This window comes from Excalfactoria chinensis, chromosome 3, assembly GCF_039878825.1.
Source record: "Excalfactoria chinensis isolate bCotChi1 chromosome 3, bCotChi1.hap2, whole genome shotgun sequence".
Taxonomy (NCBI): Eukaryota; Metazoa; Chordata; class Aves; order Galliformes; family Phasianidae; genus Excalfactoria; species Excalfactoria chinensis.
In genome coordinates, this window is record NC_092827.1 from 31,399,691 (window position 1) to 31,419,400 (window position 19,710).

A 19,710-nucleotide genomic window follows, 5' to 3' on the forward strand; every position below is an offset into this window, starting at 1 on the left:
GCTCAGGCTGACATACTTCGCCTCTTATGCGACAGCATCTGAGTAATTAGTATGCAGCATCAATTTCAATTTAGATACTTTTAAAATTGCCCCCAGTCAGCTTAACAGCACATGACTGCCTCAGTAAATTACTCCCGAGGAGCTCTGACACAGCGGTGTGACTGCAATAGTTACCAGGGCTAGCTCTTTCTAAATTCTTTCTATATTTGAAATGACTTTTCCTTCCAGGAATGGAAAAACGTAAAGAGTCGCCTAACATTTTATCAACATCCCAAGTCTTCAAAGAAGCAATACTCACTGATTTTTCCTCCCTTCTCTGAGCACTGAGTGTACACAGGAATCTGAAGCTCTTGGCTGTTCTCTCAACTATGTAAAAAGTTGATTTTGGACTCTTAGAGGAAATTTCCATTGAACTTTCCCATATTTATATTTTCTGGATGAATAAAGCAACTGAAAATATTGTTGTATTGTAGATAAATGATTATAGAAATAAATTGTTTCCTGGTGAGTTCAGCAAAAGTTATATCATGTACATGCTTTGTTCAATTAAAGAACATTTTACTTAAGTGACAAGTAGAAACTCTTGACCAGAAAGTTACCTCATAGGGATTCTGAGATATTCCACTACATTCCCAGCATAATCCCTTAAAACATTTATCTGTACATTTGTTAAATCCATGTATATGCGAACAGTATATCAAACAGATAAAGTGGGGAGAATTCTTACAGAGGTCTGCAATCCTTCAGTTACCAACCCCCATAGGAGCCTCATCTTCATTTGTTAGAGACTGGCTATCAGATCTGTCTGTTTCTAGAACATCGGATGCTTGCTCATTATACCAATGGATTGATTATACTAATGAAACTGAATATTTACAGTGAGTAATGCAATTCTGAGTAGAGTTTTAATTTTACAAGCAAGTGTCATTTATCCAAATGAGCATCAAACCAGCGAATTGAGTTATTCTGCAGCTGGTTTTCTTGAGACATATTGCTTAATCACACATTCAGCTAACCAGCCAAGAATGTTCATTCTATAATTGCAAAACACTGATTCGGGATGAAAAACATCTCGTCTTAGCCACAGTGTCCTTCTGTAACTCTAAGTACGTCTTGTGAGCCGATATATTCTTCTAAAAACACTCAAGGGAAGCAAAAATGATGATCTCATTCACTGATCCCACTAGACACATATCTTTTAACTTTAAACTATTTTTCCTTAACTCCTTGACTGAATACTTAATTTGTGAAGCAGGAGTTTTAAGCTCGCTTCACAACACAACACACAGAGATTCAACTAAATATAGAAAAAAACTTACAGATTTTAACTGGATATTAAGATATTACCTTGCAAATTTCAGTGTAATAAGAATATAAGAACATAAATATAAGAATATCATGATCAGACTAGATTGCTTATCTTTTATTCTTTTCTTCCTTTTGTGTACTGAAATGTCCATTTGTTTTTCTTTGCAAATTCAGCTTACAGAGGGTGCTATTTATGAGGGCTGTAATTATGTAATACTTAATACTAAATGAGCCACACTCTAGAATGTAGTTTCAAGCCAAATAAAGATGATTGCTTTTCACAGTCAGCTTTGGAATAATTTACAACAGGAAAGGAAAGGAAAGGAAAGGAAAGGAAAGGAAAGGAAAGGAAAGGAAAGGAAAGGAAAGGAAAGGAAAGGAAAGGAAAGGAAAGGAAAGGAAAGGAAAGGAAAGGAAAGGAAAGGAAAGGAAAGGAAAGGAAAGGAAAGGAAAGGAAAGGAAAGGAAAGGAAAGGAAAGGAAAGGAAAGGAAAGGAAAGGAAAGGAAAGGAAAGGAAAGGAAAGGAAAGGAAAGGAAAGGAAAGGAAAGGAAAGGAAAGGAAAGGAAAGGAAAGAAAAGAAAAGAAAAGAAAAGAAAAGAAAAGAAAAGAAAAGAAAAGAAAAGAAAAGAAAAGAAAAGAAAAGAAAAGAAAAGAAAAGAAAAGAAAAGAAAAGAAAAGAAAAGAAAAGAAAAGAAAAGAAAAGAAAAGAAAAGAAAAGAAAAGAAAAGAAAAGAAAAGAAAAGAAAAGAAAAGAAAAGAAAAGAAAAGAAAAGAAAAGAAAAGAAAAGAAAAGAAAAGAAAAGAAAAGAAAAGAAAAGAAAAGAAGGAGATCTCTCTAACAGAATGCAGTGGAAGATGAGAAAACATAGGTATTTCTTAAGTAGTAAGGAATCTGCCAAAGGGGACACTTCACAGACTTTTCTTCTGAGACCTTTGATGAACACTGGAATCAGTTGAGTGCTTGGGGAATGTAAGAGTAGGAAGCAAGCCACTGTGTACATAACTATTGGGAATTTGCAAAGGAACAGTAAACATCCGACTTGGCTGATGGTCCTCTTTCTTAACAAAACAAAACAAAACAAAACAAAACAAAACAAAACAAAATTATGAGGTTCTTATGAGATTCAGAAGACTATAGATATTTTTCAGCCATCTTTACTTCCATGAGTCACTAAGACACTTATTTGAAAGTGGTGAGGCAATCCAGCCAGACTAGATACAAAACAAACTCTTATAAATATCTTTCACATCTCCAAAGACAGTCAGTCATAAAAAACAAAGCTCATATGTAGCTGGGAAAGCAGCAGACAGTTGAATACAGCCAAGGCTGATTTCAGTAGCTCAAGAATAAAACTGAATACCAACAGGCGTGTCAGTGAACTGTTACTTAATATTGTTTCAAACATCATTCATTCATTAGCAGCTGAACTGCAGTGAAAAAATGTCAAATAGGGGGTTGTCCTATAAGTCATATGGGGTTTTCTTAGGCTAAAAGGTTAAGGAAACTATATTGATAGTTTGAAGTAGTGAAATATTTTGAGTAGTGAATTTGCTAATTTTCACTAAGGAAAGTAAGTTCTTTATTTTTTGGAGAAAAATCTTTCCAGTGTTGGCAAATAAAGTCATATTTTAAGAGCATACAAATGTTAGGACATTTAAACAGCACCTGTACCTTGCTCTCTCATCAGACAGTCGCTGTTTAGAATATTTAAATGCATTATCAGAATGTAATTTCACTACTCATATGCCAGCTTACATGGCTGTTGTTTTTTTAAAAAAAAAGAACACAGGAATATCCATGGGCAACATAGCAACTTCATGCAATGTGACATGTACTGGTAGTTTTATATGAGTTGAGAGAATTCAACTTGCTTTTTCCCAAGAGTGCACCATACCTGTATAACTGCTATAATGCTTTGCTTTGTGACCAAGATTTCTCTGCAACATCCTATATGGCAAGAGATATCAAAACAGTGGCAGTTTTGACAAAGATTTAATCTACCAACAAATATATAACTTTCTGGAAGGTCAATAAAATCACCATGGTGATAATACTGATGTGAAAAAAGATGATTTCTTTTACTAGGCGAGGCACCTAAAAGCCAGATTGCTAAAGAGGTTTAATCAAGTATTCTTGAGGTATTTTTGAACTTCTTTCTGCCTATAGAAGTGGGAATTTTTGTATTGTGTAATTGGCCAGATGGCTGTGACTCATTCAGTCACAAGGCCAACATGATTTTTTACATTAACAACAAAACCTTGAAGCCCTAAGCCTTGTACCTCAAATACCTCCTGCTGAAGACAATGTCAGCAGTCAATGCCTTTAGTATTACAAACCTGTTTTTGGACAATGTTTAAAAAAGAAAAAGACTGATGTAAAACAATCCATTTCTGTTAACACAGTTATGCACATATTGCTCATTTATCTCTATTTGTTGGAAAATAGAACCAAATGGTTCAATGTATTGTTCCATTTTCTATTTGGAGCAAAGACGCAGCATTGTTCACACTTACGAGCCTCCAGAACTGTTTCTGACTGAAGCAAAAATGTTGCTTTCGCTATAGAGATTACCAACTAATATGGGCCCTAAAATCTGAGTGCGCTGCTGAAACACACCACTTTTTCAAATAGCAACCGCCATAAATCTCAGACTCTGTGATGATTAAGAGACAAAAAGAAGTCAAAAGAAATTGCATCTTTTTCATACCACCTCCCTATTACTCTATAAATACAGGTACCATATACAGAATAAAAGTACTCCAGTAGCCTATGAAACCACACATTATCGAGCAGTGAAACAGATGCTTTGAGGATTATTGATCATTTCTATGATGTCCATATGTACACACTTAACAAACCCCTAGATTGTATACATTCTATTTTCATCTATGTATGTGTATGTAGAACACCTATAATATAAATATATAGGTAAAAGTCAATACTCTTAAGGTTGATAAAACAAATTTAAGACAAAGGATCCACTCTTTTTTAGTGTTCTAACATGCAGCTTGGATTGCAGGAAAGTAAAACTAAGTTGAAGATATAAAAAATGTATCCATGTTTGACACAATTAAAACAAGCACTTACCTTCTTAATGCAACACAAATGATTGTTTAATGTAGATCAAAAGTTTAACTCGATTTATCTCAACTATTACAGTTTTGGCTTACATTCAGCAATGTTAGAACCCCCCATGCAAAAATCTGACAAGAAGAAAATAAGATACAATTACTTTTATTTGGAACTTACATACCGTGGCCTCCGAAATGCTAAACCATAATGCTGGCACGCAAGTCCCACAGTGGGAGTATAAACAATAGGCATGAACTTTTCAATGTCAGATGTCAGCACTTTATAGAAAAGCTTTTCATTTCGATCCTGAAGACTCATTAGTAGAATATATCTGTGGAGAATTAAATATAATTAGGCAGGCATCAAGTGAATATAGAAAGTAAATTCAGAAACAAAAAGGTGCCTGGTTAATTAGTTAAAGCTATGTTTGTACTGCAACAGCTTCTTATCCTCCTGTCTACAATATTTAAATTCCTCTTTGTCTTAACAACAATACTATTTCAGACATAAAAGATATCTAACCGATTGAGACAGAGAAGCTGAAAAGATCACAATGTTGGCATCCTCACCACCATCAGGAAGCTAAACCTGAGCTGATCCAGGTATAAAACATTATGCTGCAAGATAATTCAACATAATTTTTAGTCTGTCAAAACCTTTAAAATTAAATAGCTATTAAAAGAAAAAATAAACAAAATTACTCACTTGCAGGAAAAAAACTAGAAAATATAGTTTTTTTCTCTTGCCTCCGTAACAAATTCTCCCAAACCCAGATGAATACTTCAAATAAATACTTTACCAGTATGCTACAGGGCAAAGCTTTCAAAAACAAAGTTGACATATATCTTTCAAAACTGAATTTTATCTTTCTAATGAAATCTAGAATTTTTTCTTTGTTTCCTAACAGAAATCAAATTTGGATTGCATTTGAAATGGTTTTATATTTATTTAAAAAGAAATTCCATGTTAAAGTGTCAGGAAAATGAAAGTGAAAATGAAAAAGTATCTTGCTTATTCTGTCTACTTTTGACTATCATCACTCTAACACTGAACTACTCAAGATACCAGCCAGGATCACTGAGTATGATGTTGCAAATGAGAGTCTTCATTTCTAGTGACTTCAATTTATAAATTATTTCTCAGGTACGAGCCTGGTCAGTTCATGAAAACTTGATATTTTGGAATCTGATTAGCCTAAGCAATTTGGCAAATATTCAGTCATTTTGTTAAAGCTTAGCTTTATCCATCAGCTAAAGAAATATTCAACAAGCCCAACACAAATGCCCTTTGGCAAGTGGAGACTGCAGAGATGTGGTAGGAGTGAGAGGCAAACCAGTTAAATCCCTTGTGTTACTAAGGGTGTTCAAACCACTTTACAGACAAAGATTTTGAAACCAAAATGTTGAAAGTGTACTCTAAATACCACCATCATGAGATATCCTGAACTATCATCCCTTTACATGGAAGTTTTGAATGTTCTCCAGGATTCAATTATACCCTACACTTGCAGCTCTCAGCTGTATATACATATAAACTAATTTTCCGTCATATTAGTACATATCCTTACAACCTTTAATTTTCCAAGCACTTTATCATGATATGGCATGTCTTTCAACCTCCTTTTCTTTTCCTGGAGCACGTTCTTTATTAAAACCTTTCTGCTGAGAACAATTATCCCAGAATTTACATTCAAATTCAAGTTTCTTTACATTCAACTGCAAATATATTTGAGGGCATTTGTTTGCTTCCAGAGGATCTCACAGTGGTGTGAGAAACTATCAGGTGCTCTGTACCAAAGACTACAACCATTCATGCAAGCCAGGTGATTATATTTTGAACAAGTTACCAGTATATTTTTAATCCTTTTTATCAGTTTTGTTTAAAATGAGAAATAGCTATTTAAAATATTAAAATACCATTTCATTGCCCTTTCTTATTACTCAGAGCAATCCTGGATTTTAAATGTTGTAAAGAAATATTTAACAGAGTAAAATAAAAGGTTTTTAAAAGGCTTTTTCAAGGGCTTCCGCTCTGTTTGTTAAAAGTCTCCATTCTATTTTTTCTGTACTTGGGCAATAAATCAAGATTTGATTTTTTTATTTGTATTTATGTCTCACTTTCACATTTGGGATATGATTAAAAAATTACAAAGATAATAATAACACAGTAAATAAAATCACATTTTAAAATATTTCATATATGGCCATGACCAAATCAATATAATAGATACTATTATCAGAAGAAAAATATTTCTAGACAAGAACAGTTTTGATCAGAAGGCTGTTTTTCAGTGGTGAGTATAAAATATCTCCTCGAACTACTTTCTTACGAGTTTCAGCTTTCTGAGAAATTCCTTTTAAGAAGGAAAACCAAAAACCTCTCATCCTCAATGTGGTGCTGGTTATAAGGCATTAAACAACTATGCATCTCTGAGTGAAATCCAAGTAATCTACAGAATTAAAACCACAAAGCAGTTTTCAGCATTGTGTTTTAAAAAAGATATATTTAAAATGCAGTATTTCATGGAATCTTTTACTAAAGACCACATGTAATTAAAAACATAGTGAAAACAAGCAATAAAATGTGGAGAATGATCATTTGTGCTATAAAAAGGGAGAAAAATACTATCTGTTCTCATGTAAGGAGCCTTGAAAAAGATTTCAGAGAAAAGGTTCAGAAGTAGAAAACCGAGAACTGGCAAGGAAGGCAGTAGAAACTGCCAAGTATTCACTGTCATTCTGCTTCCTTGCCTTTACTTCACCTAGGAACTTGTATTGCTAAATTGCTATTTGACTGCTTAAAAAGGGGAGGTGTAGGCTATATGTTAGGAATAATTTTTTTACTCAGAGTTTGGTGAGGCCCTGACACAGCTGCCCAGAGAGCTGTGGGTACCCCATCCCTGGAGGCACTCAAGGCTGTGTTGGATGGACCCTGGGCAGCCTGAGCTGGTGGGGGGCAGACCTGTGCATGGAAGGGGGTTGGAACTGAGTGGGCTTTAAGGTTCACTCCAATCTAAGCCATTCCATGATCCTATGATTCTATTAAAAATAGAATCAATTACAGTAGCAACAAATGGATACCAACCAAATATTACCCAAAACCGAAGGAAAATTGATATAGCTACTGGAAAATTAGACTATTTCTTAGGATAATTTACTCTACATGTGCCCTAATGACTTTTATTTTACAAATTAAAATGGAATTGTGAAACAAAAGCAAACACGTAACAAAAAACAGCAGCATGTTTGCTCTTAGCTTGCAAGACATGAGAGTAAATAAAGGAAACTTGGAATACATATACATATATGTATAACTTGTGTAGAGTTGCATGTGTTTCTTTAAATTAACAGTGCCAATACATAAATGTTATTTAAAATAGTGAACTTAAAGAAAAAGTAATTACACAATGTTCTAAGGAAAAAAAAAAAAAGATATGATAGCCCCTCTCTTGGTGCTAACAAAGCTCTGATGGAAGATATGTCTTTCTAAGGGACAAAGATTTCAGTGTCAGTATGGAGCAAAAACAAAGACAATCAGGAACTTAAGCAGGGAAAAATCAGATTACTTGCAGAATTTGTTGCAGCTTTTCCAATTTAAGTTAGAGGAGCACATTTATTTTCTATTATTGGCTTTTTCTTTTTTTTTTTTTTTTTTTTCTTTTTTGCCAAGCATAGCAGGCAGTATACTTGCTTCTGTTTCACATTCATCTTATATATGAACTTGTGGTATTTCAGAACACAGCGATTCCATACAGCAAGTCAGCAAAGGAATATCGGCCATGCAAAAACATGGAATGCCATGGTACTATCAGCTTTGCTTTAGGAATTTGCACAGATATGTTTTCCAATCAAAACCAGAGCAGGCTACAATCCTGCCAGTGTACAGAACTGTCTTACGCAGCACATGTTTCATCAGGTAATACTCTTCTATCTAAAGTACATAGTGGCATCTGTTACTGAAACATACAAAAGCACGTATGTAATCTTTTGTACTGGGATGTAAAACACGCCAGTACACATGCATGATCAAATTCTAGTTTTAGGAAAATAAGACAATAGCATCCCTTTCTTCTCAAACACTGCTCCTACGGGAAGGAAGACTAGGTGCATGCTGGAATTAATGTTTTGTCTATATACAGAAGAGTACTGTATCTATATGCAGATAAAGTTGTTGTTGAGTTTAGTGTAATGATTCTCAATTTTCAGCAGCAGCAACAGCTCAAAATTCATCTCATCTACCATCAAAGAGAAAAAAAAGGATCACATTTGATACTTATTTTCCAATTTTACAGCCATGTTTTACCTGTCTAAGTCGGATGTCAGTCTTTCAAAATTCTTAAGAATAGTCAAAACTTGGACATCTTGACTGAGAAAGCAAGGTGGTAACAGACCATGGATATTCAGTTGTTGCCTTTCCTCCAAGGTAAAAGCCATGCCCTGCAATGAATATATATATATATACTTAAGTGAGATATAAATGGAGAGATATCTTTCAATACTACCATTCAGCAAAATATAGCACAAGGAAAGTCAGCATCAGAAAAATAACCTGTTTAATATTAAACAGAATTAATAATTATGAAATTATTTTGGAAAAAAAATAAATAAATAATTAATTACTGAATACAAGAGAACGCTCCTGTACAGCGCAACAGCTCCATTCCAGAACAGAATGAGTTAAAATCTTCCAACATCACAGTATTATTCCCTGAAAAGTTATTAAGCTACAGCTCAAGTACAGAACAGGAATCCACAGGTTTTGAAAGTTGAATGAATGCCCTTAAACACTCCTTTGTTTGGCTTTCTTCTAAACACAGAGCATGGATAATGTTCATTTCAGTGTAAACATTGTGAACATAGTATCTGAAAGTTTTTGAAGATCTGGGTTATGTCAGATGTTCACGTGAATTTTTAACAGAATGCCATAGTACAATGAAATAGTAATTATCCTTTTATAGTCAAAGAGGCTGATCCAGAACCTAGTGAAGTCAGTCAACAGAAACATGGCCATTGTGAGTTTGGTATAAATTCAGACCCAAATTTGTTTTGTTTTTCAAATTTGCATTCAGTTACAGTAAGAAAACTCTTGGTACAGACTGGATTTCTTCATAGCATCCAGAAGACTTTAAAAAGTAGTTAGTATGTTAAATAGTCATGAAACAAAATGTTTGCAGCTTAAAGATTGGTAGACTGCCAAATATCTGGCAAAGATCTGCTTTTATAATGAGATATGTTTCTCTAAATGTGTTCAGAAATTACTTAAGCTATTGAAAGAAATAGTATGCCTTTAGAGCAGAAAGATGATGGTGTGTGTAGTACATCAATACTAAGGATCCTAAAAGTTGAAATTTTACTTTGCTACAGTAACTGCAGACAGAGAAGACTGTTGATGAAATGAGTATGATGGAGGGAGGACGGTTGGACTAGATGATCTTACAGGTCCTTTCCAACCTTGTGATTCTGTGATTCTGTGAGAAGCAAAATTCATGATGAAATCTTTTCAAAATACCAAACAATTCTGGATCTATTGAACATACTTCTTTCACACAAATAAACTGAGTGAAAACAAGTTTAGTAAAGGCCAATTATCATTTTGCTACAGCTTTCCACGCATGTAGATATCCAGGGATTTTAAATGCTTTGTTTTTTTCCTGATCTAACATCACATTTTTTGTGGCCCTGTATGCCATGAGTGACTTCAGCTGGTATTACATTTTGAAAGACCAACAAAGAAGAACAAGTCAACACTCCTCAAGGGTTTCAAAGTTGGTTTCTCTATCCTCAATAGACTTCTTTCACCTCAGGAAATGCATAAAAGCTGTTCATGTTTGCTCATGCACACACACCCTGCAGCAGCAGTTCCAAATGATTGGACTTAAGAGAGCTTCACAGTTTCAGTGGATCAGTGTTGACAACAAAGCGGGAAGCCAATTACCCTCTGCTTCCCCCTCTCCTATATCTCTTAGAGAGGATTCTTCTGAAAGAGAGATTTGTGCTTACCTTCACTTTCAATGTTTGTGCTGACCTTCACTTGTAGGAATAAGATAGCAACTTTAATTACTACTCTACAACTTGTGTTCTTGCTGGAAAGTATATTTTAAAACAGACACAAGAAAAGTTACTGCATCTTGCCAAGTTCCCTTTTAAAAAAGTGTTTCATCTTGGAATAGCATATTTTCCACATGTTGCTACAGCTCCTACAGTAAATGTTAATTTCTTTTGGGCAGTACTTCAAAAACACAGCACTCACCTATACCTACTATGCTATACATGGTTTCTCTACTTGTGTACATTTCTTTAGAACAGATATCACAAATTTTTCAAATGTATAAAGTGGGATTTTAGTTCCCTTTTTCTTTGATACTTTGTATGCTATGAGAGAATAATTATGAATGAAATACATTGCAAGACAATTTAATGAGAAGGCCATTTCACTTAGCAAACACAGACTGTTTCATCTTCTTATAATAGCAAGAGCCAGCCTACAAACATTTTGTGGCTTAGGGTTAGATTGCTTGTACTAGTTTTTCATTTCCAGTTTTCTACTGCAGGATACTGTTTAAAGTGTTGTTTCTCAGCCAGCCAGCAGAGAGTGCTCTAAGTTCAGCTTGGCTTACGCTCTCCTTGTAAGGAGCTAATCACACACCTGAATGGGGCAGGCTTCCAACCTCTAAATGTACCTCAACTATAATAAAACCATGGACGTTTTCATTTTGAGCTCTGTATTACAAATAATTTGTCCAAAAACAATAATGTGACAATCTAAAAACAACACAAGATCAAGAGACTGCAGCTGTAAGCATTTAACATCACCTAAATCCTGTTCCTTCTGTTCACCGCTTTGTGTCTTCAAAAGGCAACATATATACCATTTTAATCAGAAACTGAATCATGTTTAAGTCTCACAGGTAAGAGTTCTCAAGTCTTAAATGCTTTTGTTTCATATGCTTCTTTAAATATTCTGGCTTTGTTAATACCTTGAGTTCATCTTCATCCTCCTCATTACCTGCCTTTCTCACAAACCATTTGGCAGAAGTGGCATATTTATTTATTTATCAGTTACTTTATTGCTCCTTGTGCACAACTCCTGCCCTCAGTTTTACAGAAAGCTTTTCATGCCTGTTTTTCTTTTTTTCATTTTCAAGAAGTTGAACTCATTGCAAATACATTTAATTCTGAACTCGTCACTCAGATTGCAATGTTGTACAATACTTGTAACAATTATTTATATTACTACAGTTCAGTGTTCTTTTGCTATTTAATCTTTATCAGTTTATTAATTCAGCTCTTGGCTATGTTCTCTGCCCAGCCTTTCTCCTTTCCCACAGTCCACTCCATTACATGCTTATTTTCATGCAATTACACATCAGTTCCCTTGTTCAGAAATAGCCACATAACAGGAAAAACAGAAAAACACCACTTCGAATTGAACAGCCTTTTGCAGCACCTTTCAATCAAATTGACAAGTTCTGCTTGAGGAGACAGAACATATTCAAAATATTTCAAGAGCTATCTTGGTCTCAGTTCACAGTCAGCAAGCAGACAAGTTCTCTTTTAACACAAATTAGATTCCAAAGATTACATAAACTCCTTAAGAATAAGACAGTGCACCAGAATTATGTGCACATGCTGTCTGTGCACTAATGAGATTCAGCTCCACTAATGGGCAGCTAAAACAATCTCAACAAAGTGTTCTTCTTAGTAATTCTCCTTCAGTTTCTTTAAAGACCTAGTGCTCTTTTGTTCTAGTAGGCCAACATTTTTAGAAACCTGTACCCATTCAGAAGAAAAGCTTATCTCTTGTAGGACTCACTGCACACAGCTCCTAACATTATAGCATATAGTACAATACTGTCTTAAAAGATGAAACCGTGCTCACATGCAAGGGTCTTAAAAGTGGTGACTCTTTCTTCAGCTTCTGGTCATAGCAGACCTCAATACATCCCCAGGACTCAGGAGACAACCTGCAATGCTAACATTTGAACTCACGTGGCAGCACACGTAGTTGAGCATAAAGGATCTGTGCATGGGTGAAGGAAGGAATGAAGAGGAAACTAAAATGAAAATGTATCTAGAAGTACCATTTACTTTACAAGAAAATGTTTCTGGACTGCTGATCTAAGATACTGCTAGATAAAAGTCACAGTCTCTAAAATATCTTGGGGACAGCAGACAATAGCTGATCGTTGTCTCAAAGCCAAGCAAAAAGTAAAAAAAACCTCTCAATTAAAAGATCTTTCCATGTATCAAAATGCTAAGAGTGAACTAATTTCAACAGTATCTGGAAAGAACCACTCAAATCCAAGGGATACAGATATGCAGAACATCTGTGAGTGCAGCTGGAAGGAGCAGAGCTGGCTCCAAGCCACAGCCTGCAGCCTGCTGCTGGAAGAGCCGGTAACACGGAGCAGAGCACAGGCATTCTGGCACACAACGTGCAGAGAAAAGCCCACAGCTGCAAGAAATGCAAATCTGCAAAAAGATTTGAATCACTTCTTTGAAGAAATATGCCTACAGACAGAACTCTGCCATTCTGTACCTCAAAAAGCAATAGCAATAAAAGGAAATAAATAAATTAATAAATAAATAAGGAAAATAAAATGAGAAGTAAGATTTTGGCTGAAGAATTAAAAACATTTTCCAGTCACTGGAGAAGAGTTTTTCCTCAAGATTTCCCAGGTATATCACTATTAGTTGCCAGTCCCATGACATCTTATACTGCTCACACTATTCTATACACAAGTTTGTCTCCAGAAGTTCAACAGAATGACATGTGGTTCTCTAGAAAACTTAATCTTTGGTATGAATAACACTCTTCAAGCAATTCCTTTGCTGCTCCTACTTTTGCCTTTCATAATTTTGGCTCCTCATACTACAGCAGTGCTGTTAGGGAAGAATCCAAGTAAAAACAAATACAACAATTTTCTTTTTGCTTTATTTTAAGGAGGAATTTGTAGGCTGAGAAAACAGCATAATATCCATATGGTCCTGCTGGATTTGGGCTAAATGAAAACATTTCCAACCACATAAAACATTGCGCTTCCCTCTAAGATGAGAATATTAATTTTTTTTCTGTAAATTTTACATATTCAAATAACTTTATTAAAATTTCCATAAAAGAATATGGCACACATGAATTTTCAAGCATTTTAAACTACATTTAAGAGTCTGATGATCTGCAGATCCCTTTGTGATATTTTATATTATTTGTGCTTAAAGAAATACTCCACATGCAATCAAAAATGAAGCTTTACAAGCTTTTCCCTTTCACTCTGTACTTCAGAGAAAGCAGAAGAATACATTTTCCATATCCAAAACTTGTTTAAAGGGACAACACCCAAGGAAACAGAGAATATTACTCTGAGATGCGATGAGTAATAAACTTATTCTTCTAAAAACAGATGTGGATGGCAAGACATTGGGTTGGATCACTAAGTATGGCTAAAGATGATCCTGCTAGTGTCTTTCAACATTCTTGTCATGATTGCCACAAAATATCACAAGCACAGACAACTATTTCTGATATCTGAGTTAATTCCTCTTCTTTGTACAGCTGTTTAGGCCAGAGCAGACACAAAGAGTCACTATGGCAAAGGAGAAGGAATAATCTGAGTACTGCCACCCAAGCTATGGTCTTCTGTTATCTAGGATCATCATTTGGACCTCAGGAATAAGAATGGACCCATGCCAAATATTAATATCAAAATGAAGCTCAGACATGAATAGTGAACATGAAAATACAAATTATGTATTGCAACCCTCAGACAACCCATGCACTATAATTGATGGACACAGTGTTGGTCACACACACCCAAAAAAGGAGAAACTACCCCAGTTTCCACTATAAAATGTCAAGGGGCATGGGTTGGATTTGGTGCATATTTTTAAATGCAGCTTATGTCTAAGTTGAAGAGCTAGCTATATTCTGGTATTTAGCACTTATAACGTCAATGTTGTTTTCCAGGAGTCATAATAAACCTGCATACTGCACATAAAATTACTTCAAGTTTTAAGGAAAGTCAGGAGATTTGAGTTATAATCACAGTCCAATTCTATGTCCATAGGATTTTCAAATACAAACTTAAATAGTCGTGTCACCAAGGGAAACTGAAACCAAAGTCACAAACAGCTACTAACAAATAAACCACAAATAAGTACAGTAGCTAATAAACACATCCAGGGCCTTAAGACTCAAAACAAATGCAGATGGCTAAAAAGAGATCAGACTTCTCTTGGCAAATTCATCATGGGAATGTGTGGGCAGTTTGGCAGCCTTTCAGTGATCTGGTAATGGGGATTTCATATGAGCATGATTCAGGCTAGCACATTAGAAATGACACGTCGTGGCATTCTTATTTTGGCAATCTTCCTTTAGTCTATTGTAAACAATTACCTGAAAGAAAGCAATTAAGAAAGTTTTGGTACATATTTGTCTTATTATACACACATATATACAGTAAAATCTTTTTGCATTGCATAATCTCTCCTCACTTTAAGTTTGTGATGGCTATATTGCACAAATAGCAGAGATTAATAAGTTGAAGAGTAAAACAAGTCATCAAGTTAGTACTGTATAAAAATACAGAGGATGTTGAAGTACAATCTAGAGTTAGACACTAAATTTAGATGTTCATAGGCAATCTAGGAACCTATTCTTTTACTACAGTTTTACAATACACATTTTCATTCTAGAAAAGATACCTTGCAATCCATAATCCAAATTTATCCCTAGGCTCCAATGACTGTATTGTCTACAAACCAAATTCAGATGTGTGCACATAAGAGCCTACTGTTATCTGGGAGGTTCTAAGGTATTGGAGAAACCAATATGGCATAGCTCATTATGACAATGATATAAATCAGTTTCAAGAAGACATGGGATACTTGGACAGCAACAGGTGAAAGTCAGGCACAACACCAGGCACAACACACCTGTGTACCTCAAACAGCATTAGTTACCTACATGCCACTTTTAGGGAAGTGATTGTCCCACTCTGCTCTGCACTGGTGCAACAGCACCTCAAGCACTGTGTGCAGTTCTGGGTGCCACAGTATAAGAAGGACATAAAACTGGTATAGAGCATCCAATGGAATGCTACAAAGATGGGTAAAATGAGTGACGGATAGCTGAGGTCCCTTGGTTTGCTCAGCCCAGAGCTTAGGAGCCTAAGTATATAACTCAAGGCAGTCTCTGGCTCCTCATGAGGGGAGCAGAGGGAAAGCGCTGAGCTGTGCTCCCTGATGACAGCAACAGGACCTGAAGGGACAGTGGGGGTTAGGAACAGGTTCTTCGCCAGAGGGTGGTGGGCATGGCCCTGAGCTACAATAGTTCAAGGAGCAGGGAGTTTGACTTGATGATTTTTGAGGTCCCTTCCAGCCCCTGCAATCCTGTGTGTGATTCTGTGAGTGTTTGGGCAATACTCTCAGACAAAGGGTTGAATTTTCGGTGGTGCTGTGTGGAGTCAGGAGTTGGACTAAGTGATCCTTGCTGGTCCCTTCAAACTCAGGACATTCTGTGATTCTATGATACATAAGCCACTATATCAAGCTCCAAAGGTCCTTTTGATTCCAAATCCATTTGTCCCACTTGAATTATCCTACATAGAATCCTTTGTATTATTACAGAAATGCTTAAGCTCAAAGTAACCCCAAAATTACAAGAACTGGATCTGTATGCTTTGAATCAGAGCTATGAGACTTGAAAGTAGATTCCAAATAATTCTGAAGACATGATGTCATTTGCAAACTGCAGCAGATAAGAAGAAAGGATCCCCCAGCCTTCACCATCCAAACCCACAGACCTCTACAGCTTTCCTGCAGTACCTGAATCTGAGATACCACTCAGGGAACAGCTGTGTTAAGTTACCTGTCCTTTTACTTTTAATGTGAGTATGCCAATATTGCTGTCTGACATACTGCTACACATTTCAGCATCAACTACAACATCTAATCTTTTCCTCTACTGTTCCTGTCCCTTGAGATACAAGTGTAATACAGGGTTGTCATAAAACCCCTTTGGTGAGAGCTGATGAGAATGCGCTCTGCAGGTCCCTATGTCCCAATAGGATATCCGAGTCTACTGAGGAACTGCCCATGGAAGTTCCCCATGACATGCTGAGCACCACAGAACAGTCATACTGCTGACCCCCCAGGGCTGATAAGTTCAGAATCCTGTAAGACGTCAGACCTGCTCGAGGTCCCCAGCACAGGCTGCCACTGAGCTGCACAACCTGGGGCACATCCAAGAAGGAGGTGGCTGCTGGGTGCAGCCAAGGACTGCAGACAGACACCTGCAGGACAAGGGCACTTAGGGCTTTCTGAGCACCCACTTGAAAGTGACCAGTGAGATGGTAGTGAATTTTTTTAAATAAAGATGCCACTAATTTTTACTGGACCTTACCTGAAATTCTCATTTTGCTATAGAAATGAATTCTCTTGAGCAGAAGTTGCTGTGAGTCAGTACTGGTATAACTATAATCAAGGACGTCTGGAATGCTATCAGTGGAATAACTAACATGGAATCTTTATTTATGGAGAGAATTTAGAGGAGTGTAATATCCACTGACATCTGACATGTATTGCTAACTAGAACAATTCCAAATGAAGTGCCAAATGAAGGTATTTAATCATAAATATTATATAAGGGACAGACTCCACGTATGCAGTCTCCAATATGCCAGTTACATGTGCAAAATCAGATATTATTTGAGAGTCAGTCAGATTTCCATGTAGGTAGATGAGGAATTTCAGTGACTGCCAAAAAGTCCATCTGTTTAAAATATCCACTTATCCAAATACAGGTTAGTAAGCCCTGAAATCCTGAGGGGATTTGATAAACCTGATATGCTTAGCAGATTTTATTGTTGCCTTTCAGAGAGCGATTATCAACTACTGTGTTCTGTGCTCCTGACAGGACAAGTTTCTCTTCAGCAGCATGAAAAATAATTAATACAAATAAATATTTTAAATACTGTAGCTTAGGTTTGCTTAGAGAAAGGCAAAGGGCAATTAAACTGTGCATGTTTTCCTCTTCTAGTAGCACCACAATAGCAGAAGGAAATCTACAGAAACAGTCTAAAATAATGCAGTGCAAAAGGAAGGAAGCAGAAAGAAATGGTGATCAGCATAGGAGGCTCAGATTTGAGGTTTAGTTAGCAGGCAGTTCAAAAACTTGAAAAGTTTCTAGCAAAGATTAGCATACCTTAAAATTTATTTTTAAACATATTCCTAATTATAGCAACTTCAAATAAGTGAGATTTCCCTCTCATGATCAAGATACTATGTGCCTATTTGATTTGTAGTTGCTGTCACAGAGAAACCTTATATCTATTTTCTACACATTACTCCTGGCCTCGTGTTGTCCTGAGTAGGTACTTTTCCTTGAAACCTTCCACTGCTGCTGCTACTGATGTGGGGCTAAGGCTCAAAGATTAGAGTGTTAAAGCAGCTCATTCCACACCTACAACAGTACCAACAGCAGCGGCTTGATAGGACACTCCCTGTTCTGTTTCTTCTCTCAGGCAACAAACAGGACCCGAGGAAATGGCTGCAGGTTGTATCAGATGAGGTTTAGACTGGACATAAGAAGGAACTTTTTCTGTCAGAGAGTGGTCAGGAACTGGAATGGCTGCCCAGGGAGTTGGTGGAGTCACCATCCCTGGCAGTGTTCAAGAGGCGTCCGGATAGGGAGCTAGGAGATATGGTTTAGTGGTATTACTGAAGGTATGGTAAGGGGAGGACGGTTGGACTAGATGATCTTGTAGGTCCTTTCCAACCTTGTGATCCTATGATCCTATGATTCTGTTAAGTGATACAGCTCCAGGAAGAGTGGCCTGGAAAAAGATTTGACCAGAGAATTGTTGGTACCAAACATGCTGAACCTAAATGATGGATATTATTAGATGACTGATGAGTAGTGCAGTCCTACTCTAAATCAGATCTCTGGGCACCCTGCTCACTCCACAGAGAGACTGAACTGGTCACTACGTTGAATATTTTTCTCTTTTTTGGACTGAGAGTAATGAAAACATCCATTTTGGACTAAAAGCTTTCCACTGTCATAGGTAATCCAGATCTATTGTGGATTACACAATCTATCATCTGTAAATCTTTTTGGTTATACAATAAAAGCACATTTTACATGCATATCAGGTATTTCTTCATTCTATGGTTTGAAATGTATTTTTCCTTTTATAATCTCAGTTGAAGAACAGGAAATATATAAATATATGAAAATAGCAAAGACTGTCCAAGTCTTTTGTCTGGGGAACTTGCTTCATCTAACCTTGGCATTTGTTCTTGGAACCCAGTAGTACACTAAAACCAAAGTTACTCTCTGATTGCACCTGTTTCCAAAGCACAGCTCATCTGGCCATTTATCTTATCTACTATAAAATATCTATCCAGCAGATAGATAATTTATCTAATAATAATTTTGCCAAAACAATAAGCATTCTACTTGCAGCATTCTCTTTCAAGTAAAAGTCATTCTCTTCTCTTGAGAGAGTTTTCAATGGGTAATTTAAGCTAAGCAAAATTCTGCTCTTTTCTTCTTTCATACGTGGTTTTCTTTAGAAGGTAGTTTCATTCCAAAATCATTAGGAAAATAAACAACAATTCTGGTAAGATCTACTAGATCTTAAATCTTATCCTAAGCTTTCACTTTAAGATGGAACTCTTACAATCTTCTGAATTTCTGTCTTCCCTGGAGTTGTGAGATATGTGGCTGTAATAGAAAGCACTAATCAAGCAGGTACAACATGACGTACAACCTAGATGACTCAGCTATCCCACTGTGGTTATGGATGCAATTCTTCAGATGTCACAAGAACAAGCCAACATTTCTAACACTTTTCTTTCAAATAACAGATTAAAATGTTATGGGTAAGATTCAACAACCAGATTCAAGGACATTTCGATTTCTACTTGAAAGAAGAAAAAAAAAAGTGCTTACACAGAGTTGCAGATCAGTCCTTGAAATTGTAATCACCAATGCATTGTTTTCCCATTCAGTCTTGCTAGAATTTACTGATACTCTGAAAAAGAACATTTTCTTTTTCCTCATTCTCAGGCCTCCCCAGAATTAATTTTTTTATTGCAACTATGAAGACAGTTACAGTACAAACTTGCAATTAAAGGCATACAGAAACGGGAGGCAAGCATACAATGTCACACTGAATAGTCTTGGAAAGACTGCAAGAGATTTGTTATATAGTACACAACCATAGTAGTAAATCACTCTAGTGACACAGCTGACTTCTGCTCCACTGACATCTCTAGGCCAAGCACACAGCCAAGCCTTGCAATCTGCAAAACAGACCTGAGGCTTA

The 19,710-nt window shown here is 36.3% G+C and overlaps 1 protein-coding gene across 2 annotated transcripts in view; it reads right to left on the minus strand.

Annotated features, from left to right (window-relative positions):
* The window catches only part of ME1 (malic enzyme 1), a 153,485-nt gene that overhangs the window by 105,349 nt on the left and 28,426 nt on the right, over window positions 1–19,710 (minus strand). For both annotated transcript variants that reach the window (XM_072330846.1, XM_072330845.1), the window contains exons 3-4: window positions 8,685–8,818; window positions 4,564–4,713 (exon numbers count right to left, since the gene is read on the minus strand). In XM_072330846.1, coding sequence (XP_072186947.1) covers window positions 4,564–4,713; window positions 8,685–8,818 — 284 coding nt within the window. The remainder of the gene's footprint in view (window positions 1–4,563; window positions 4,714–8,684; window positions 8,819–19,710) is intronic.